Here is a 21663-nt window from a genome sequence, read left to right on the forward strand (position 1 = left end):
CGGCTTTCCGGTTTTGTTTTCCAGCCTGTGAGCCGCTTTTGACACCAGTGACGGCCGGCACTTCGTATGCTGCGGCCACGGTCATCGCCGTCCTTTCCCGAAGAGCCCAACCCCTCAGGAAGATTTGCTGTCGTTAGGAGAAACGGACGCAAAGGACGGGGCGGCCCGTGCTTTCCTGAAGTCCGGTTGGCGGACGTCCAGGCTCCCAACCCCCCACTTATCAATCCCGGGGTCAGGCCGGGGGCGGGGCTTGGCTGGGCAGGTCCAGGATGCGAGATCCTGGAGGGAAGAAAGGCTGCCGGCGGGCTGCAGAGGGGTGGGGAGGGCAGGTCAGGGCAGGGCCAGGCGGCAGTCGGCCCCCAAGTCTGAAGCGGAGAGAAGGCCCGAGACGAGACCCCCGGTGGCAGGTGAGGAAAGGGTGAAGGGAAGGAGGGGGAATCAGCCGCTCGGTAGGCAGGCCGCCCTCACCTTCCTGCAGCTCTGCCCGCAGAATGGACTTCCGAGCCCCAGACCTGCTGGACCAGTGGCTGGAGCCCCCAGAAGAGGTCTTCTCGGCAGGGGCCTTCCTGGAGCTGGGGGCCCCCTGCCCCCATGCAGAGGCTCCCGGGACCCCTGAGCAGGGGCTCCCAGGCAGTGTGAGTGTGACAGCGCAGGTGGGGCTGGGCTGTCCAGGAGCTGTCCAGGGCCGCGGCGAATCCGAGTCTGGGGTCAGGTGGCACTCCAGAACTCTCTCCTTCTGTAGGGCCTTCAAGAGAGTGAGCCCGAAGATTTTCTGAAGCTTTTCATCGACCCCAATGAAGTGTACTGCTCACAAGCATCTCCTGGCAGTGACAGTGGAATCTCGGAGGACCCTGGCCATCCTGATGGTCCTCGTGCCCCCAAGGCACCCAGTTCCCCTGCTCTCTGTGAGGTTGTCTTTGAGGCAGGGGTTTTGCAGAGGATGGAAGGGCCAGCTGGGCGGTTCATCTCTGTCCAGCTAGGTCAGTGTTCTTTGTGGGAAGGGGACACTGGCCTTTCAGGTCCAGCCCTAGTCCTTGGGCTAAGGGGTTTCCCCAACCTGTGCCTCTCCAAGGCCCTTCATCTCCTTTCTCCTGGTCACCTGTGTCTCCCTCAGATCAGTGGAGCCCACCACTTCCAGTGCCTGAGGCCTGCATGGTCTGCGAGCTACCCCTCGATGCTCACACTCACACCCTGCCCAGAGCAGGCAGTGTGAACCCAGTGCCTCCTGCCACCCTGGTGAGTCTTCAGTCAGCTGGATCCAGTACTCCCAGGTACAAAGATATGTACCCACACAGATGGGGAAAGGGCTTGAGAGAGGGGGAAACTGATGCTAAACTCTTTGCTCCAATTTTTCATGTCAATGGGCCTGAACATCAAAGTGGCATGAGCAACTTTAAGAGCAGGAAAGGACAAGGGAGACAGAAGCCCTTGGGGGTGTGGTGGTGACGACTCAGTTAAGGAGAAAGTTAGGTCAGGGAATCTGGGGATAGGGCCTGGAAGAAAGCCCAGACCTTGTGTGCAGTTTGCTCGGCCACGGCCAGCCATTGTTTCAGCCTTGGGTTAGGACATGAACAGGCTGCCTGGGAATCCAGCCGGCTACGAGAAACAGGGTATAGAAACAAGTGCCACCATTTCCACTGGAACTGTGTACCACATTGGTTCCTGCAGTGGGAGTGAGCAGGGGTCTTGCTCAGGTCACTGTCAACCAAGAGTCACTGGGAAGAACTGCTTGTGTATGAAACAGGGAACAGATTCTCAGCTCTCGGCCAGGCTGTGCTTGAAGCTGAGACCAGAGTGGAAGCCAAGCAACTCAGAATCAAGGGACCCTAAAAAGTCTGATATTTCTAGGCTTTGCATCAAAACACTGGGGAATTTGTGGCTTCAGGAGAGCAAGAAGGGGTCATCAAGAAAAGGCAAGAAGTCAAGAAATGGTTTGGTTAAAAGCCAGAGACCATCAGGAGTCAAAAGCAAAAACAAATTCCTCTTAAGCGAAAGTGAAGCATAAGTATTTCAAAAAGGAGTATCAGGGCAGCCCCGGTGGCACAGCGGTTTAGCGCCGCCTGCAGCCCGGGGTGTGATCCTGGAGACCCGGGATCGAGTCACACGTCGGGCTCCCTGTATGGAGCTTGCTTCTCCCTCTGCCTGTGTCTCTGCCTCTCTCTCTCTCTGAATAAATAAATTAAGAATATTAAAAAAAAAAAAAAAAAAAGAGTATCAGAAAGCCAGGTTACTCAGTGGGCAGGCTCAGGTTCCCCAGATGTCGTCTACTTGCTCCACATACTATGTTCCTACAAGATGTTAAGTTTGCTGGCCATGGGAGTTCTTGGAGACGAGACAGAGCTTCAGTCTCAAAAGTGGAGCCGAGACCCTGAGGGCAAGTGGGCCACTGTCCCAGAGAGCTCCCTGAGGTTGACCTGATGGAATAACACACTGCCAAGTGGAAGTTAATGGCCAAATGTGAATCATTTGCTTATTGTGAGATTAAGCAAACCCCACCTTAGTGTGTTCCTCCCTGTCTTCAAATACCCTTAAGCTCTGGGGAGGTGCAGACCAGAACAAGCCCTCCCTAGTTTGCTCAGGGTGCCAACATCCTGAGTCTGGGGGCAGAAGATGTAAGGTCTCCTTTCACAGCTCCAGAAGGTCCCTTGGGCTTGGTCCAGAGCCCGTCTGAATTAAGGTCCCTTCCCTCCACTCACTTCATGGTTATTTACTCCTAAGTGCAAACGGGAAATTTTCCAAAAGGCATACAGGGGTGTGTGGCCTTGGGTGCCAGAAAAGGGAAAACCCTCTCCACCTCTCATCTACCTTCCCTGCTCTCTACTCTACCAGCTGCCTTGTCAAACCGTGTTCCTTACAGAGGAGGAGAAGCGTCTGCTGGGACAGGAAGGGGTTTCCCTGCCCACTCACCTGCCCCTCACCAAGGTAACATGCTTCCCCAAAGGGCCTCCCAGTCCCAACCCCAACCCGTCTCATCGTGGCCTCTGAAAGAGCCAGTATTACAAGGTTAAGGGGTAGTTGAGGGAGGTTAAGGGCTCAGGACTGACACACTTTGGGCCCTCAGGCAGAGGAGAGGGTCCTTAAGAAGATCAGGAGGAAGATCCGGAACAAGCAGTCAGCTCAGGACAGTCGGTGTCGGAAGAAGGAGTACATTGATGGGCTAGAGAGCAGGTATGTCTGGGCCTCCCTCCTTACCAAGGAAGGCAAGGTCAGGGACCACCTGACTGCAAACGGTCCTACCTGTCCACACTCCCTAGGGTGGCTGCCTGTTCTGCACAGAACCAGGAACTACAGAAGAAAGTCCAGGAGCTAGAGAGGCACAACATGTAAGTGAAAGCATAGTGTGCACCCCTGGAAAAGGGTGTGTGGCACACGGGGGCACCATTCCTGTGCCCCAGCTCCCAGGGGAGCTTATTCTTTATTCATCCTTCTCTAGCTCCCTGGTAACTCAGCTCCGCCAGCTGCAGACGCTCATTGCCCAAACGTCCAACAAAGCTGCTCAGACCAGCACCTGTGTTCTGGTACTGTCTACTTCCTATCTCCCCCTACTTCCACCATCTTCTGCCACACTTCCATCCTGACACCCCCAGTCCCAACCATACTCACCTTCCCATCCCTGATGATTCCAACTGCCCTTTGTTCGTTCTGCCCTTAGGTTCCTTCCATTAGTGTCTCCACAGCTCAAGTGTCCTTTTGCTTTCTCCAGATCCTTCTTTTTTCCCTGGCTCTCATCGTCCTGCCCAGTGTCAGCCCCTTACAGGGTCTCCGGGAAGCTGGTTCTGAGGATCACCAGCCTCATGGAGGTAAAGCAGGGGCAGGGCTACTTTCCCAGGGTGGTCAAGATGTGGAAGGGAGGTCCTGTCTAGGATTCCCCCACCAAGGAAGCACTCTACTACTGCCATTTTTCTTTCACTTTCCAGTAATTTCTAGAAATATCCTGACTCATAAGGACATGATAGAAAATTTGGAGACCACGGTGGTAGAGTCCAGATTGGAGGGGCCACCTAGGGCCAAGGATGTAAATGGTTCAACAAGGACCCTGCTTGAGAAGATGGGAGGGAAGACGGGCCCTGGTGGGCACATCAGGACTGTCCTGCATGCAGATGAGATGTGAGCTGGACACATCCCAACCACAGTAAGGAGTCCAGGTTCCCCCAGGGGTCTGAATCATTTCAGCACACCCTTAGGGTCTGTACTCAAGGCCCAGGCTATATAACCAGTCATTGCAGATACTTTGTTATACATCTGCAATTTTATTTTTGGGGGTGGTTAGGGTTGAGGGAAAACAGAAGTTTGGGCTGAGGAATAAACTTTTTTCCTGGAATTACATCTTGAAAGTTTTAAATAAGTAGAAGAAGGAGAAGATAGGTAATTGATAAACTGGGGTTGAAGGTTGCTATCTCATTTCTGCCGCCAGGACTTCCTGTCCCAAACCAAATTATTATTATTTTTTTTAAACCAAATTATAATAGAGAAAAAAACTATATTTTGCTCATTAATGATCTAAACAAGAGATAGAGAAGGTGGTACCACCACAGGTTCCTAAGAAGGAGGGGCACAAATCCATTCATTCTGTCTGTGTCTGAGATATAATCTCTTAGACCCCATTGAAGAGTGGGAGGTAGCTATATGGACTCGATTTGCTTCCGGACCTTTTCCAGAGCTTTTCTGTCCAGCTGTCGCTGACGAACGATGACAAGGCAAGCGAAGACCAAGGCCACACCCACGACAGCCCCTTCAAATTTCCAGAATAAGTGTTGTTCCATCAGAGCTGAGCGACAGCTAAGAGCAGGAAGAGACAGTTATTCCCAGGGAAGGCTGGACCACCACTCCCTCCAATCTCCCTTCTAGTGAAGCCTAACCAAGATATACCTGAGGAGAACAGAGGAAGCCACAGTCAGCCTTCTAACATGTTTACCCTAAACAAACCCCACTCAAATATATCTACAACTTATTTTCTAGTGAGGTAAACAGAGCTGGTATCAATCAAATCTAGTGATGAGAAAATAAGACCAATGACGAAGTGCTGAGAAGTAGAGCTGGGACTTGGGTTTAAATACTTTGGTTCCCCCCTCTTCCAATATGCCATGCTACCCTAGACAGAGAGGAAGATGTAGGACTATTAGTCTCCCTAAAATCATGAGAACAAGAGGTGATGTACGAGGTTACAAGATGAAAAACAGCACTTGCCTTTTGAATTCATTCCTCTTAGAAGAGCTGCATGTGATTTTCTCCACGTACCCTGTGGAGCCACACTCAGGGGTGGTTTTCTGTCAGGAAAAAGGGACCAAAGCACATGTCAGGAAAGGACACTTGAGCAATAGTCTAGGAGGGACAGGGACAGTTTCCAGGGCCTACTGGATTAAAAATTATGACTGGGGTGCCTGGCTGGTGTCAGCCCGTGGAGCATGCGTCTCTTGATCTCGGGGTTGAGTTTGAGCCCCACATTGGTGTAGAACTGACTTAAAAACAAGATTTTAGGGGCACCTGGGTGGCTCAGTTGGATGGGCATCTGTCTTCGGCTCAGGTTATGATCATGGGATCCTGGGATCCAGCCTGGCAATGGGCTGCTTCCTGATCAGGAGTCTGCTTCTCCCTCTTTCTCTGCCCTTCCCCCAGGCTTATGTTCTCTTTCTCTCAAACAAAACCTTTAAAAACCCATCTGGAATAATTACAGGTTTGGGTTTTTTTTTAAGATTTTATTTATTTATTCATTCACGAGAGACACAGAGAAAGAGACACAGGCATAGGCAGAGGGAGAAGCAGGCTCTATGCAGGGAGCCCAACATGGGACTCGATCCTGGGTCTCCAGATCCACACCCTGGGCTGAAGGCGGCGCTAAACCACTGAGCCACCCAGGCTGCCCTAATTACAGGTTTTTAAAAAAATCTTTAAAGATTTCTTTCTTAATCTAGAGAGAGTAAGAACACATGAGCAAGGGGAGGGGCAGGACCTTGAGAAATCACCCCCCAAGTCGGAGGCTCAACTGACTGAGCCATTCAGGGGCCCCCCCAAATGAGATCTTTTTAAAAAAATGAACATGATTATTAGCCAAATACTCCCGTTCACTTAGGAAAAGGCACGTTTTCAGAGGAAAAACAGGTTCAGGTGTGGACATTGAGGCTGCATGGAACACTACAGGACGATGCAGCGGCACACTGAGACGGAGAGAGAGAACGAATACTCACGGCCCGAAAACTAGAACACGGAGCACATTCCTCTGCCACCACAAACTCTTCCACCAGCCAGCAAGGCAGATTTGAGGTGCTCACTAGAGAGGGAGAGAAATGCCGGCCCCAGACCTCATTGAGAAGATTTCTCCCAAAGATGCTGCCCATCCCACTTCCCAGCATAGCTGAGCGCCCTCCTTCGCCGCGGCGCCCCCCGTCCCACCTGTGCTCCCGGGAGTGTCGGATCAGCGCAGCATCACCCACCTGACAGCTTCTCTGCCCTCACAGGAGCCTCCGCTCGGCTGCAGCCGCGGGGGGGGGGGGGGGAGGGGAGAGGAGGCACAAGTCAGAGGGCGGAAGACAGGGACTCGCCCCTCCCCCCTCCCTTCCCGTCCTCGGCGCTCAGCCTCTCCTCACCAGAGCTGTAAGGTGAGAGCGCAGAGCAGCCAGCACAGGTGGCTGCGCTGGGGGAGGCCGTGCCTCCCCGCGCCCGCAGGCATGGAGTGTTCAGGGTCGCGCCCGTCGGGACCAAGGCACCTGCCTGACTGGCCGCTTGCCTCCGTCGGGGCGCGTACACTGCAGCCCTCCGGGAGCTTCCAGGTCAGGGCTGCGAAATGCTGGGACTGCCTGTCAGGGCCCAGGCATTAATGGGATGGCCCCACGGCCACCTGTGGACGGGGCTGTGAGCTCACGTCTTCGGACCCGCACGGCCCTCGGGAAAAGCCGCGGCGCGTACGGCCTACTGCCCCGTCACCTCCGGGGCCGTCGCTGCCGCGGCCATCTTGCCCCGCAGAGGATGCCGGGCCGCGGAGGATGCCGGGCCGCGGGAGGGGCGGCGGGGGGGGGGGGGGGAGAGACGCCGAAGCCTCGGGGGATGCCGGGAGCGGGGAAGGTTCAGGAGGCTGCGTCGCTCCGCGCAGGCGTGCGGGGCGGGACCGCTGGAGGCCGCCGGCCGGGTTCGTTTTCCCTCGGCTGGCTCAGGCTGGGACGACCCGGGCTGTCTTTCGTGGGCCTGGGCGACGTGAGCAGCGACACGGAAGCACAGTCGTCGCTGCTTGCGAAAACGCCAGGGTGGCCCTGGTGGCCGGGCGGGAGGCGACGCTGCACTTGCTGCCCCTGGGCGCGCTGTCGCCTTTCTGCTCATTGGAGTTTGGTTGGTTGCGTGGTCCCTGCGGCCTGGGACGCGTCTGCCGCCGACTCCGATGCGTGCTCTGGACACGGCCCTGCACCCTCCGGGGAGCCTCCAGAGCCGAGTCGCCGACTGGCAGCGTCGGGGTTTGGCGGGAGCCTTTCCTTCCCCTACGACAGCGCCCGTTACTGCCCTGCTTCTTGAATTACACACTTAGGTCTGCGTGTCTTCAGTAATGCTGAGGACTCTGGTATCTTGCGAGTAAGCTCGGGGTAGAAGTGACTTCCGAGGTGACCCAGTGAGTGGGAGCCCAAGTAGACCGTGCCGCCCCCTGCAGTCAGAGTTGGGCCCTGGGCCTGCGCTGGTTTTGTGCTTCCTCCTGGGTCCTGGGCACCGTGGGACCCTGGCCGGATCCTACTTCTAGGGCTACAGACCACCATACCGTGCAGCCTCAATGACCTACTGAAACTCACGTATATAGTCAGTAGTGGTCACTGGTGGTAATCTGCTCCCCCCCCCCCCCAAAGTCTTAAGGCGAAAGGGCTAGTCCCAGACTTTCTTGTTAACCCTATTCCACACTTTGCTGGCCCAAGAAGCCTTCCTAACCTAACTACAACAGCCGCTAATTCCACCGCGCAGCCCTAAGGGTGCCAGCACTTTCTTCCAGGAATGAGAGTATAAGTAAGCCCTGTGATGTCCCACAAATTCTATCTTCCCTTCAGACATAGAGCTGGCTCCTCAGAAGCAGGAACAATCAGACTATGGAAAGGCCATTAGATGGCAGTTGAGACTGAGCTTTACTTTTTTTGTGACTATGCCCTCATTCTGTTAAGTTACTGTTTCTGTGTATCAGTAGTTGTATGTTCCGGAAAGTAGGTGTGAGTGTTCTCCAGTAGCTTTTAGGCATACGGAAAGTCTTGCCGAAATCTTCTAGTATCTTATCAAACCTGACCATGTCTCTTGACAAGCTGTGGGAGTTGTAAGCTCTCACTTCCAATAGCTGTACCAAGCAACTGAGTAGGTCTCCACACTGAAACTGGATCTTAAAACATCTGCCCTGGGGTGTGATGAAGATGTCAGTTAGTGTTCTTTCTGGGATTCACAAAATAGCAAGTCTTTTCTCATAACCTTAAGCAAAGTACACCAGCTAGGCAGTTGACTACAGAGCCTAGGCATGATCTTTACCCCACAGAAGTTTGGTACTTAACACATTTATCCAATTATCCTGAAGTTCTCCCAGCATGGTCAGGCTTTTTCCCAGTGGTGTGTTTTACCAACAAACAGCAACACAGAAAGCTTTGCTGCTGACCCAGGGTTGTGCCATTCACTTCCTCACAATAGGTGTGGGGATTTTTAAAATGCCTGAATTTCCTTTTTTTTTAATTTAAGATTTTATTTATTTATTCATGAGAGAGAGAGAGAGAGAGAGGCAGAGACACAGGCAGAGGGAGAAGCAGGCTCCATGCAGGGAGCCCGATGTGGGACTTGATCCTGGGTCTCCAGGATCAGGCCCTGGGCCAAAGGGCAGGCGCTAAACCGCTGCACCACCCAGGGATCCACCCAGGGATCCGGTGCTGGTTCTTTTGCATGCCAATAGTTTTGTCTCTTTATAATTCAGTACTTAGGAGCTGTTTTTGTTAAAATTTTCTTGTCCTTCTTGTAAGTTCCACTCAAAGATTATATTAACTTGACTATGTTGTATGGCACATATCAGATGCTCAATAGATTGATGACTAGGGCGCCTGGGTGGCTCAGTCAGTGAAGTGTCTGTGTTCAGCTCAGGTCATGATCCCAGGGTCATCGCGCTCCCTGCTCAGCCAGAAGTCTGCTTCTCCTTCTGCCTCCCCCCACCTCCCGCTTGTGCTCCCTCTCCTTCTTTCAAATAAATAAATATTTTTTAAAAATTTATGACTAAATAAACCTCTTCTGTGTCTGAAAATGGAAAATAATGCTTACCAGCTACCTAAAAGGATTACTGGTAGAATCAGAGATGCTTGAAGAAATCACAGGTTAAAGAGTACAAGGTCCTGTTATTTCCTTGAGTCTGCGTGTCACTCCCCTGGGAAGGCCCAAGAAAGAGTCTTTCTGAAAAAAGAAAAGAGTCCTGGAAACCAGACAAGGCTCTGCCCATAGGACCCTCTAAACCCCATAATGGAAAGATGACCAGACCTTCAGGTTCAGAGAACCTCCTTGCTCTTTTCCTCATTGTGTAGGGACAGGTCCTGGTGTCACAGGAACCCAGCCCAACCACCTTAGAGGCAGGAATTAGGTCTGATGATAAATTTCGTTACCCAAACCAGGGACCTCTGTGTGGGTGGTGGCCTTTCATACCGAGCCAAAGCATGTAGAGTCCTAGGGTCAAATCTCTAGAGGGGTGCTGAGCCAACCTCATACAACCCTAAAGCCGGATTCAGTAACAACAAGTCAACTTTTTATTTACATTTGTGTCTGCCCTCAAGTCCCGGGAAAGGCTGACACCCAGGGCCAGTGGTTTTCTCCTCCCCTTCTTCCTACCCCCTTACCTCTTTCTGCTCACTTCTCTCTCCTCCTTGCCTCTCCTTCCCTGTCCTGTCTTCTCTCCTCTCCCCTTCCTGTTTTCTTTTACATTTGCTCCCTACTCTTCCACCATCTATCTCCTCTAGACCCCCTCCCCTCGCCCCACCTGCTGTTTCTCCCCTGCCCACCCATAGCCCTGCCTCCCCGAGGTTCAGCCTCTGGGCCTGGGGTCCTCAGCCGAGGGAGCACTTGCTGGTGTTCTTCTTATCACAGGGTTTCTGGTCAGTGCCGGGGGGCTTGTGGCTGTTTCCCTAGAGATGGAAAGGCACCGGGATCAGAGTGACAATGGTGGGCTGGGGTCTGACACAACATTGTTTGAAGGGGACCTACCCTCATGGGCAGTGTTAGTGCTCCTCTTCCTGGGGTTTCATTTCTAGCATGCATGCGCGCGCGCGCGCACACACACACACACACACACACACACACACACAGCTGGGCTCAGTCCCACAGAACCAACTCACCGATCTCCGGCCTCCTGACTTGAGCAGGATGTCGCGGGCCAGGGAACTGAAAGCCTGCCAGGGAAAGGAGTGAGTGGTGAGGACAGGCCTGCCAACTAACAATGTCCCGGGAGCAGGTGTGGGCACAGACTGTGGCTCACCTCATCCACATTCGTGCTGGATTTGGCACTTGTCTCAAAGAATCGGATTCCATGCTCCCGAGCCAGCTGTGGGGTGGAGGGAGAAGAGAGGTGGGTCAAGGATAGCAGCCCTCTGGCATCTAGCTCCATCTGGCCTGGCCCTCACCTTGATGGCCTGCTCCTTCTGCACCTTTCTCTTGGCCTCCATGTCACACTTGTTCCCTAGAAGCAGGCGCTCCACCCCAGCTGAGGCATTCTGGATGCAAATGGTAGGAAGAGTACAATTGGGTCCTGCTTAGCTTCATGGCTTCCTCACCCTCCAGGTTCTACCCAGTCCAATGCCTCTCTGGGGGGGTCCTCACCTCTTTGATGCTTTTCATCCAGTTCTGGATATTCTCAAAGGATTTCTCATCTGTGATGTCATATACGAGGATAATGCCCTGGGGAATGGCAAGAGTTCACCATGGAGCCTTGGGCCACATGCCCCCATTTCTGCTTACTGCCCCTTTAAGTGACCCTGTAAGTTCTACCCATGAATCTACCCCTTGGTCCACACGGGGCCCTCCCCTGTCACCCAGAGCCCCCTCCCAGTTTCCCTGCCCAAGCTCAGCCCCTGGGGATTCAGAAATCTCCACTTTATGGCCTCATCCCTTGTCCAGACCCACAGCTCATACCATGGCTCCACGGTAATATGCAGTAGTTATTGTCTTGAATCGCTCCTGGCCAGCTGTGTCCCTGAAAAAGTAGCATGTTTCGTGGGGCAAGACAGAGGGAATGCTTCTCCAAGGAGTGAATCCCCCCTGCTAAGAACTTAGCTTTTACACCAGGGTGGGGCTGAACCAAACAGAATCAGAAAACAGTAAAGGGAGAAAAGGACGGAGGATGGCTGGGAGAGGACACAGGCTTAAGGTACAAGGTCTCATTGAATACTTTATGCCAAGCACCATCTTCACCCTACCCTTGGGAGACATGTTTTCTGGCCCCTGTTTTACAAAGGAGGACAGAGATTTCGAGAGGCTCCATCACTGAAGGTCATCCTGCATCAGAAGGAGAATGCAAACCACAATCTGCTTCTATCTGTAGCGCCCTAAACCTTTGAGCCGCCAGCCACTTCCACACCTTCAGGATGTCCAGGTCCTGTGGCAGGTCAGCCCTCTTTCCTCGGCTTTCTGGGCTCCCCAGACTTGAGAGAGAGTACAGACTTAACAAATTCTGCTGCTTGCCATGGATCGGCTTTCATGCCATCTCCCACGTGACAGCTCTGCAGACACCTGCTGTCAAGTTCAGAGAAGGCTCTGGAGCCAGGAGAGGCAAGAGTTACCAAAGAGCTGAAAAGAGTTGAGTGAACTGGAAGAGAGATGGAAGGACGTCTGAGTGGGGGATAGGAAGTGGCCTGGGAGAAGTACCGGAAGGAGCAGGAGGGGAGAGGGAGAGATGGGCAGCCACAGGGAGGGGACTGGTGCTTAGAGGTGAATGAGGGAATATGCCTCGCAGCCCAGGGTTCACTCACCAGACCTGCAACTTGATCTTCTTCCCCTCTACATCCACAGTGCGGATCTTGAAGTCGATTCCTAGGAGGGGACACACACAGTGAGGCTGAGGCCATGTGGGTACATGGGGGGCACGAGGGGTCACCAGGGGAGACCAGGAATGGAGCGCCAGCAGTGCCAGGAATTCTGTAGGGGGTGCGCCTGGGAAGCAACCTTGTTGCAAGTGTAAGACTAGGAGAATTTTTCTCAACTCTGTATTTGTATAGTAAGCATATTGTTTTTCTGGGGATGTCCTAGACCTGAGGGGGAGGTGACAGAAACTCTGCAGAGAAGTGTAAGGCACCGCTTGGGTCCCCTCAGAGGCACCAGTTGACAGCTCTCCCAATTCAGGGTCTCCCTCAAAGAGAGCTTTCTGATTCCTCTTTCCTTGGTCCCCAGAACCCAGTAGTCTGAGGCTTCAGCCATCCCCAGCCTCTGGGACCAAGAGCCGGAAAAGGCTGATGCCATCTGTGTGTCCACTAGTGGGCCAGGCCCACTCCTCTTGCGACCCAACTAGGAAAGACAGGCACTTTCCTTCCATTTCCTGACCAGAATGGTCTTGAAACTCCCCTGGCTTTTGTTCCCAGGCCAGAGGAGGTGGACTAAGAGGGGGAGGAGAAGCAGAGAAGCAGCGCTCTTAGTGGCAATGCAGGCCGCTCCCCAGAGCCTGTGGGGAGCCCCAAGAGGACGCTGAGTCACCAGGCTGACTCAGAGCCCCCAAAAGTTCCCCCACTCCCACCTTCCTTGACTGGCTGACCGCACATTCACCATCCTGGTCCTGGGGGGGGGCCCTTTCAGCACAGCCAGCCACTCTGTTCCAACCTCCCCACCCCCAACCCTCATGAAGTGGTGGCAGGGAGACTGGGAAGTGCTGGGGATGGAACTCAGCAGGACAGGAAGAGGCTGGTGGGATTGGAGAGCAAGCTGGGGGGGCTGGGTACTAACGGTCAGGGGTTCTAGGGAGGCGGTGGGGAGAGATGCGCGGAGGGAAGGACAGACGGATCCTGTGGATCTGGGGGATGCCAGAGAAGGACGGTACCAGGAAAATGAGGGGCGGGCACAGGGAGTTACTGGCGGCCTCAGAGAGCTTGGAGGTCGGGAACCATCCCGAGCCGTGTGCGGCATGAGGCTGACACGGGGGCTAAGACACTGGACTTTAGAAGCCTCCTTCTGGGACACTGAAAAGTAGGGCCACTAGTAACCTGGGAGCCTGGGGCGCCGGGGCTAGTGAGCCCAGACGGGTCACCGATGGTGGAGACGCAGGGGTGAAGGCCTGGGGGCGCCGGGGGTCGGGGGCTTGGCCAGCGGGCTCACCAATGGTGGAGATGTAGGTGTTGTTGAAGCTGTCCTCCGCGAAGCGAATGATGAGACAGGTCTTGCCCACGCCCGAGTCCCCGATGAGCAGCAACTTGAAGAGGTGGTCGTAGGCTTTGGCCATGGCGGACACTGGGGAGCCGGGGGCGGCGCCGGGGGGCGGGACCGCGGGACTGGCGGACGGAGTTGCCCTGAGCCCAAGCCAGGAAGGAGTTTCCCTCCCTCTCCACCCAGGCTCCGGGACGGAGGGGAGGCGGCCCTGCCGTGGGCCCCACCCCCGGCCGCCTGCCCCCTGCCCCCGACGGCCGCGAAGGGGTAGCCGCTGCCCGCCGCCCTGGCCGCCTCAGGACCGCGGGCCGAGTCTGGGCGACGCGGGGGGCTGAGCTCGAGGACCCGAGGGTCACTCCGGGGTGGACGCCTTCGGGGCACCTCTGGGCTTCGGCCTTCCCGGCCCTCAGGTCCCGCCCCAGCTTCCCGGGATCGCTGCCGCGCGCCAGGAGCACCAGCTCAGGTTGGGACCGGGTGCCCCCTGCTGTACCGCGCGAGGAAGCTGCCGCCCCGCAGGGGGAGGGGAGAGGCGGGACACACACAGCACACAATATACACACCGCACAACACATACAGCAAGCACTACACAACATACCACGTACACACACACCACATAGATATACCACGCACACATCCCCACACCAAATACACACACCACGCACATACCACACATATACCATATCACACACACACACACACCCATATACCACACACAACGCACCCCCAGCACACCCCCATACCACAGCTCCCCCACACACATCAGACATATACCACACATACAGATACACTTTCACAGAGACACATTCTGGGGCTTCATTAGCAACAGTATTCCTTCTGGGACCCTGTGTGTGCGTTTCTCAGACAAGCCAGTTACAGGAAGAGAGATATTGGTACTATAAATGTCTGGTTTCGTACCTTTTTTTTTTTTTTTTTAAAGATTTTATTTGACAGCAGGGCAGAGGGAGAGGGAAAAGCAGGCTCCCCGCTGAGCAGGGATCCCGAAAAGGAGCTCGACCCCAGGACTCCAGGGATCATCATCTGAGCCGAAAGGGAGATATTTAACCGACTGAGCCACTCAGGGACCCATGGTTTCATTCTTTGGATGAGGTACGGATCTTTAACACAGCCCCGAGGCCGCCCTCGTGGGACCACATGAAAGGGCTGTGAAAAGGCAAGGAAAAAGCTTAAGTGGAAAACATGGCTATAAAGAAACAAGTTTATCTTTGCTTTTTTGGGGAAAAAAAAAAACTGTTCAAACTATTTACTTTTCTAACAGTGGGTCAGAATTGTCCTCGTGTAGAGCATACTGGTACTACACTTCTCTCATCCGGTCACGTTCGCGCCGGCGCTTGCCCCTTCTCAGACACCACTGAACCCACTTAGTCCATTCTCTCACTTCCCACCATGTCTTCAAGCTGTATCACAAATCTTGAGTTTTCGCTATTTCTCCTCACTAGCCAAAGTGTCCTTTATTCTTCAACTTTCATTAATTCTGACAATAACCCAGCAAATTCTTTTTTTTTTTTTCCATTTTGCTTGGAACTGGACTCCATCCCCAGAGTGTGGTGCGTGTGGTGTCCACCCCTCCAAACGGTACCGATGCTGGGGTACAATAGCTGTTCCTGAACCCGGCCCCGGACGCTCTGCCCTTCACTCGGAGCTCAGGCAACTATGCCTCCCCTCCGTCTGGCCCTGGGTTTTGTCCGTCAACCCACACAGTGCTTCTGTCCAGACTCCGGCCCCTCAGAGATCCCTCTTCCCAGTGCCGCTGTCACTCTGGAAGTTTGACTCTGGCCGCGGGGCGGGTGTTTGCACCCGACACTCCACGCCCCTGACCGGAGCTCACACGCCTCTGCTTGGATTCCCAGACGCCGTCGAGAAGTCTTCGGTCCTCTGGTGACAAAGGGACCTTCTAGAGGCTGGGCCCGACTGTAGAAGACGTGGCTCCGGTCCCGGTTTGCTTTCTCCTCGTCCTTTCCAGTGTGTCAGTGCGGGTGTGCAATGTCCAGCCCCACAGCCGCCCAGGGCGAGCACTACGCCAGCGTCTGATGTCATCGTCACTTAAAGGAAAACCACTGGATAAAACAAAACAGCCGCTGACCTCGCAGCAAGCTGGGGATGCGGGGAAATAGGCGGGCCTTCTTTTCCCGTGTTTACACTTCGGGGTGCTGACTGGGCAAAGTAAACCCACGGAAAAACAGCAAAGGAAGCGGAGAGGTCCCAGGCAGGGCGGGGCGCGCCTCTTCGTCAGCGTACCCTACGGACGCGCTCCCACGGTCGCGGCGCAGCAGCCCGTCCAAAGGCGCTGGTTTCTGCCACTGGCGGCGCGCGGACTTCGGCATGGCGGCCGAACGCGCGCACGTCATTTCCGGCGGGCGGCGGATATAAGCGACAGGATTTCCGCTTTCGCTCCTTTCCGGCGGTGACGACCTCCCCACGAGAACATGCCCGTGAGTTCCTCCGCCCGGGTCTCGGCGGAGCCCTCGCTTCCCGCGCGCGCGCGTGCTCCTCCACCGGGTGCGGGCCGTGGGGGCCGGCCGCGGACCGCGGGCGGCCGTGGGCGGCCGGCGGGCGGCCCGGGGCGGGGATAAGATGGCGGCCCCGCTGTGGACGCCGGGCGGTGCGGGCTGCCGCTGCTTTTGCTTCTTGCTCCTGTTCCTCCTCCTCCCCACCCTACTACCCCGGGCCGTTGCCGCTCTGACCACACCTTGTGCCCCCGTAGCTTGCGAAGGATCTCCTGCACCCGTCCCCGGAAGAGGAGAAGAGGAAGCACAAGAAGAAGCGCCTGGTGCAGAGCCCCAACTCCTACTTCATGGACGTGAAGTGCCCGGGTGAGGGGCGCCGCCAGGGGGGAACGACGCGGGAGGGGGAGGGGAGGGCCCCGGGGTGGGGGTGAGGAGAGCGGCGGGTTCCGAGCGGGCTCCAGCGATGAGGGCCTGAAAAGGCCTGAAAGGTCCTCACTCCCCGCTTCCTGACGTCTCTTCCCAGGATGCTACAAAATCACCACCGTTTTCAGCCACGCACAGACGGTAGTTCTGTGTGTCGGCTGTTCTACTGTCCTCTGCCAGCCCACGGGAGGAAAAGCAAGGCTTACAGAAGGTGAGCTGCTGAGCGAACGTCGTCGTTGGGGCTTGAATCTTGGAGCGGGGGGGTGGGGTGGGGTGGGGTGTCGTGTGTCCTCACACCGCCTCGTGCAGGCTGTTGGATTGGAAAGTCCGCTGGCCACCCTCCCGCAACAGGATTGCCAGAAACCACACATTCCTTAGATCCAAAACAAACCTAAAGCTGTATCTGGGTAATGATGAAAGGGGCTTCATACGAGTGAGCGCGAGGGCTATTAACGGCTGAGGTGGTAGCTGTAAGTTTTGAGGAAAGTAAAGATGTAGTTTTCCTGTGGATGGAGTAGCCACGCTCGTTTCTTGGGGGTGGCAGGATAAGTAGGCTGCTATCAACCTCTGAACCGTTTTTTCTTCCAGGATGCTCCTTCAGGCGGAAGCAGCACTAAAAGCTCCCTGAATCAAGATGAGTGGGACACTATTCCAATAAACAGATTTTGGATACATCCTGTTTTATTGTCTTTGTTTTACTGCTAGGAAGTTCTACTCAAGTACTCAGGGGCACCCAGAAGAGTGGACTGCTAGTCATTTGGGGCAAGTAAGTGGCCAAGTACTTAAATCCATATGGAACATTGCTATCCAGCTAGGCTCACTGACTAAATCTTTGGAACTTGATAGAAACATGGGATGCTATATAAATGGGATATTTTCTTTCACTCTTACATTTCCATTTTTTAACTGCTAGTTGAAAACAGTCTACCACACCACTTTAGTGCTGAACACCTTAGGATCGATCCTTTATTTACAGTTTTTGGAAAGCTAGTTTGGGGGCTTATGGCTCCAGTTCTTTACAGCTGAAGGGATTTGTCTAAGTGGAGTTTAGTGCCTTACACTCCACAGCCAGTGTTGTAGCCGACTCTGAGCTGGTGGGGGTTGGGAACTCAGGAAAGGCGGAGGAGAACGTGTGGTGGGGGTATAAGAACCTAGGAGTAAAAATGAGAGACAGATGAAGTGTGAATGTGAATGAAATGTGGGTATTTGAATTTTTAAAGGTAAGGGTGGTGATTCTTTACCTGGTTGTGATGTTCCTACAGTTGGCACATAAACAATGGGAACTGTCTGTATCTTGTTTAAGACGGCATTGTATGCTGAAAAAAACAAAAACAAGGCAGACGTCCCCATTATCTCAAGGTTTAGCAGTGGATTCCAGTTCTGAGTGGGGTCTGTCACATGCAGTTTACTGCTACTTGGTGGTAAGTTGAGCGGGACCTGTCATCCACTTGGCGACTAGGGCTAGGTAGGCTGAATGAGTTCCAGCTGGTTATCACAAATGAGATGTGATAAACACCTGATTTTTATCCTCATTGTAGGTGAAATTAAAGGAAAGCAGTTTCTAAGTTAAAAGTCCAGGGTGTTGAACGTAAAGGCTCCTTACCTAGAAAGATGAAAGCTGTTGATGCCAGCATTGCAAAAAGGGTAAAGAGGATGGTCTGGTGAGAGCTCAGGAACTTCTGGAGGACACTTGAATCTTTACACTGATCTGTGCATTGGTCAGAACAAAAGGTGTAATAGTTACTTAAAGCATTTAGGGCAGGTGACCACATTTGAAAACCCATCATGGGTATCCAGCAGAAACTCCAGCCCAGCCTTCTGGGAAATAGTTTGGATTCTAAAAGAGGGGAATTATGTACTTGGCTCCTCCACCTCTTTTTTGGCTTGTTCCTATCTCCTAGGTTATAAACTCTCAAACTTTGAGTCTTCTATTTCTTCTCCACTTACAAATGGATAAATACTCTGCTACTTAAATACCTGTTGCCTTTCCTGTGTAACTTTAATTCCAAGTCACTTGGTTCTCTTCACCAGATTTGTAATTGTGGTAACTGAGCTTCCGGTTCTAATTCCTTCTACCCTGAAAATCTTTGGATCACCAATCACCTCTTAAATCCAGGAGTCCTCCTGTCCTTTTTTACTTTGGATGTCATTTTTTTTTTCCTTAAAGATTTTATTCATTCATGACAGACACAGGCAGAGAGAGAAGCAGGCTCCATGCCGGGAGCCCAACATGGGACTCGATCCCAGGTCTCCAGGATCACACCCCAGGCTGCAGGTGGCACTAAACTGCTGCACCACTGGGGCTGCCCCTAAAATTTTCTAATCCTTGATCCAACTGTTGAAAGCTTTTGGCTTTCCAATGCTCATAGGGTAAAAGAGTCCAAATAAAACTTATAGGACATTATCAGCCTTTCCAGTACCCTCTGTGTTCTGGCTTCATTGAACTAATTACTATTTTGTTAATTAGGCCCTGTTTTATTTTATTATATTTTTTTAGGCCCTGTTTTAAATTTGATTTCTGTACTGGGTATGCCTGGCATAAACCAGTGGGCACTCAATGTGCTTGTGTGAAGAACGTGAAGGCTTGTTTGGATCTTAGTGTCTGACTACTCCTAACCATCATGATTGTATTGTTCCCACTGGCAAGGGTTCTTAACCATTTATTGTGCCATGAATAACTTGGGCAGTATGGTAAAACCTATGGATCCTATCTCAAAATATAATTTTTAACACAAAAAATAAGGAAACCTATAACTTTCATGTAATTTTGAAGTGAATTTTGAGATCTAATCATTGGAACATGAAAATATTTGAATTCTGTTGGTGACAGTCACACATAATGCTGTTACTGTGGTTTGTTGCCTATATTCATAAAATTGGTAGAAATACAAGCTTTCAATTAGAGGTTAATTGAAAATGTGCAGTTTTTCCTCCCAGTGAAGGTCACGGGCACCTAGAATTCCATCCATGGACCCTAGCAAAAACCTGTTAAACTCTAGATTTAAAAACTCCAGCAGAAAGAACATAGATTAGAGTTGAACACTGTTTATAGTGCTGGGACCTTGAGCACCTCAATTTCCTCAGTTCTTTTTTTTTTTTTTTTTTAAATTTTTATTTATTTATGATAGTCACACACAGAGAGAGGGAGAGGCAGAGACACAGGCAGAGGGAGAAGCAGGCTCCATGCACCGGGAGCCCGATGTGGGATTCGATCCCGGGTCTCCAGGATCGCGCTCTGGGCCAAAGGCAGGCGCCAAACTGCTGCGCCACCCAGGGATCCCAATTTCCTCAGTTCTTAAAGGGAAAAACATCTACTTTAGAGTTACCAGAGAACAAATGCTCTTGTACTGGCCAGTACATAACAGGTTCTTGTAAAAACAAACCTTCCCACTGGAGACAAATGAGGGCTCCATCTAGTTCACTCCCAGTTAATTCAAAGAACACTTTCTCACTTTCTCTGGAGGGATGGACAAGTAGAGGTGGCAGTATAAAGAGGACCATTTTTTTTTTTTTTTTTTTTGGCTTTCCTAACACTTTTCCATGACTACACATGGCATAGTTTCTAAACTGAATAATGGCTAGAATCAGGGATTTTGGAAAGGAAAGTCTTAGTTCTAGGGCTATCACCATTTGCTGCTTGCTTGATATAGAAAGATATGCCAGGGCAGCCTGGGTAGCTCAGCAGTTTAGCACCGCCTTCAGCCCAGGGCCTGATCCTGGAGACCTGGGATTGAATCCCACGTCAGGCTCCCTGTGTGGAGCCTGCTTCTCCCTCTGCCTGTCTCTCTCTCTCTGTGTGTCTCATGAATAAAGTCTTAAAAAAAAAAAAAATCTGCCAGATATTTTTGAAGAAAAACACTTAAGAGGTTTAAAATAGGGAAAGTGGTACACTTAACAAAGCTGAGAAGCTCTTAAGCTGATAATAACTACCCTTAAATAATTGTATGTTAAGTAGAACATCTTGATGGTGATAGAGCTACCTGAAGGTTATGTTTTAGGTAGGTGTGGAAAATAAAGATCAGGCCCCAGCTAATTTAAATAATCTTGGTCAAGTGGCTGAACGTTTTTCATTAACTAAGTAATAATACATTCTGTCATTTCCACCTCTGTAGATTAAAAACCAGAGCCCCCAGTGCTCACCTGTACCAGATTTATCCTTCAGAGCTCTCACTAGCACAGCCTCACTTTGACTGGTGAGCGCACAGGAAATATTGATGAAAATGGGTGATGCCGTCTGCTGAAGGGAGGTGAAGTTGACTACTCTTACCGGGTAGACAGCCAGGCCAGGTGTGAGGGAAGACTGCCTGTGGCCAGAGACCACTAGAACTGGGGAGCTGGGGAAGACCTTGAAGAAAAGATAAAATGGCACTTGTTTGACAAGAAAAATCAGTTTTGTATCAATATTGCATTCCAATCTTAAACATACAGTAAGATCCCTGTATTACTAGCTAGCAATCTGACAATAAGTCATCTGCTTTTTCACACTTAGATGTGTTGAAGTAGATAAGGAAGAAAATGATTTGTGAGGATGAACTAGGTTTCCAGAAAGCTCTGAACTAGCGGTGCCTGTGTGGCTCAATCAGTCAAGTGTTCGATTCTTGGATTCGGCTCAGGTCCTGACCTCATGGGTCATGGGGTTCCATGCTCAGCAGGAGTCTGCTTGGATATTTAACACCCTCTGCCACCCCCTGCCCACCCTCACTCTCAAATTTCTTTTTTAACTTTTAAACTAGAATCAAATATTTTTTTAAGAGAACACTGGTATTATCTTCTGGACTGACAAAGCTCATGACCTAAATTTTGGATTCTGGGAGTCCCCTGCCATTGTGAATGGGATAGGTTTTCTTCATTATGCTTTAAGAAACAGCCCCCATGGTGAATTTTATCAAGTCACTCCATAACTCTTCCTTTGCCCTTGGACTAAGAATGAAGACTCCTTTTCCAAAACCTTAATCTCCATTATGTTTTTGGTTCAGTGCTTCATATACCTCTAGCTTCTCAAGAACTCTGTCGACCCCCAGCACTCTTATCTCCCCGATGTCTTGTCTGTGGCTGAGAACCACTTCTGACTGATTGATGTAAAAGGCTGGGATGAAAGGAATGAGGATTCTTTGCATTCCATTCCTGCTCCGTTCACTGACCAATGTAGCCCACCCATAGACTGAGGTGTCAGCCACACTGAGGGCCTGTAGCAGCTCTTCTGACTGGGGTCGAACCTTGATTAGGCAGACATAAACTCCTGAAGAAAAGATGAAAAACTGAGCAGGAAGGTTCAGAGACAAAATGGAAGCAAATTCAGAAGAAAATGTGAACTGAACTTTGAGTGTTTACTATTAGCAAATTATTGGCCTCTAGAGGGGGAGGATACCAAAGAAAACAGTCCCAGGCAACCTAAGTTTGAACTTGTTTAAATCAACATGTCAGGTAGTAATAAATAACAGTGCAAACAGGG

General features: G+C 52.1%; 5 protein-coding genes across 19 annotated transcripts in view; 2 read left to right on the plus strand and 3 right to left on the minus strand.

Annotated features, from left to right (window-relative positions):
* The first annotated feature begins 172 nt into the window (after positions 1-172).
* On the plus strand, positions 173-4321 carry CREB3L4 (cAMP responsive element binding protein 3 like 4). 9 transcript variants are annotated; one of them, XM_072732365.1, is made up of 10 exons: positions 173-407; positions 491-635; positions 743-980; positions 1115-1236; positions 2830-2922; positions 3062-3168; positions 3255-3323; positions 3434-3518; positions 3704-3800; positions 3918-4321. In XM_072732365.1, the coding sequence occupies exons 2-10, from the start codon at positions 492-494 to the stop codon at positions 4109-4111; spliced, it is 1149 nt and encodes a 382-aa protein (XP_072588466.1). In that variant the 5' UTR covers positions 173-407; position 491; the 3' UTR covers positions 4112-4321. The 9 variants fall into 9 exon arrangements, with proteins under 9 accessions (XP_072588466.1, XP_025852901.2, XP_025852902.2 ...); XM_072732366.1 differs by having other exon boundaries at positions 179-407; positions 479-635; XM_025997116.2 differs by having other exon boundaries at positions 3704-4321.
* Positions 4228-7001, minus strand: JTB (jumping translocation breakpoint). Its single transcript, XM_025997123.2, has 5 exons — positions 6585-7001; positions 6432-6469; positions 6186-6268; positions 5188-5267; positions 4228-4779 (listed from the first exon to the last, which is right to left on the minus strand). The coding sequence occupies exons 1-5, from the start codon at positions 6665-6667 to the stop codon at positions 4623-4625; spliced, it is 441 nt and encodes a 146-aa protein (XP_025852908.1). The 5' UTR covers positions 6668-7001; the 3' UTR covers positions 4228-4622.
* A 2704-nt stretch (positions 7002-9705) lies between these two features.
* RAB13 (RAB13, member RAS oncogene family) lies at positions 9706-13597 on the minus strand. Of its 5 annotated transcripts, XM_025997127.2 has the most exons (9): positions 13276-13346; positions 11943-12003; positions 11391-11779; positions 11107-11167; positions 10795-10872; positions 10599-10688; positions 10454-10519; positions 10314-10367; positions 9706-10103 (listed from the first exon to the last, which is right to left on the minus strand). In XM_025997127.2, exons 3-9 carry the CDS (start codon positions 11453-11455, stop codon positions 10026-10028), a joined length of 492 nt encoding a protein of 163 aa, XP_025852912.1. In that variant the 5' UTR covers positions 11456-11779; positions 11943-12003; positions 13276-13346; the 3' UTR covers positions 9706-10025. The 5 variants fall into 5 exon arrangements, with proteins under 5 accessions (XP_025852912.1, XP_072588477.1, XP_025852911.1 ...); XM_072732376.1 differs by lacking the exon at positions 11391-11779 and having other exon boundaries at positions 10623-10688; positions 13276-13597; XM_025997126.2 differs by lacking the exon at positions 11391-11779 and having other exon boundaries at positions 13276-13597.
* Positions 13598-13653: 56 nt separating this feature from the next.
* Positions 13654-16890, plus strand: RPS27 (ribosomal protein S27). The gene is made up of 6 exons (XM_025997131.2): positions 13654-13786; positions 14261-14430; positions 14883-15773; positions 16046-16154; positions 16312-16422; positions 16800-16890. The coding sequence occupies exons 3-6, from the start codon at positions 15768-15770 to the stop codon at positions 16826-16828; spliced, it is 255 nt and encodes an 84-aa protein (XP_025852916.2). The 5' UTR covers positions 13654-13786; positions 14261-14430; positions 14883-15767; the 3' UTR covers positions 16829-16890.
* A 257-nt stretch (positions 16891-17147) lies between these two features.
* NUP210L (nucleoporin 210 like) overlaps positions 17148-21663 on the minus strand; it is an 82018-nt gene continuing 77502 nt past the window's right edge. For 2 of the 3 annotated variants that reach the window (XM_072732361.1, XM_025997124.2), the window contains 5 exons: positions 21200-21450; positions 20352-20556; positions 17815-17919; positions 17453-17527; positions 17148-17362 (listed from right to left, as the gene is read on the minus strand). In XM_072732361.1, the coding sequence (XP_072588462.1) occupies positions 17259-17362; positions 17453-17527; positions 17815-17919; positions 20352-20556; positions 21200-21450 (740 nt within the window). In that variant the 3' untranslated portion in view covers positions 17148-17258. The remainder of the gene's footprint in view (positions 17363-17452; positions 17528-17814; positions 17920-20351; positions 20557-21199; positions 21451-21663) is intronic. The other variant, XR_011996255.1, reaches the window with a different exon arrangement.

The sequence above is a fragment of the Vulpes vulpes genome, chromosome 13 (assembly GCF_048418805.1).
Source record: "Vulpes vulpes isolate BD-2025 chromosome 13, VulVul3, whole genome shotgun sequence".
Lineage (NCBI taxonomy): Eukaryota > Metazoa > Chordata > Mammalia > Carnivora > Canidae > Vulpes > Vulpes vulpes.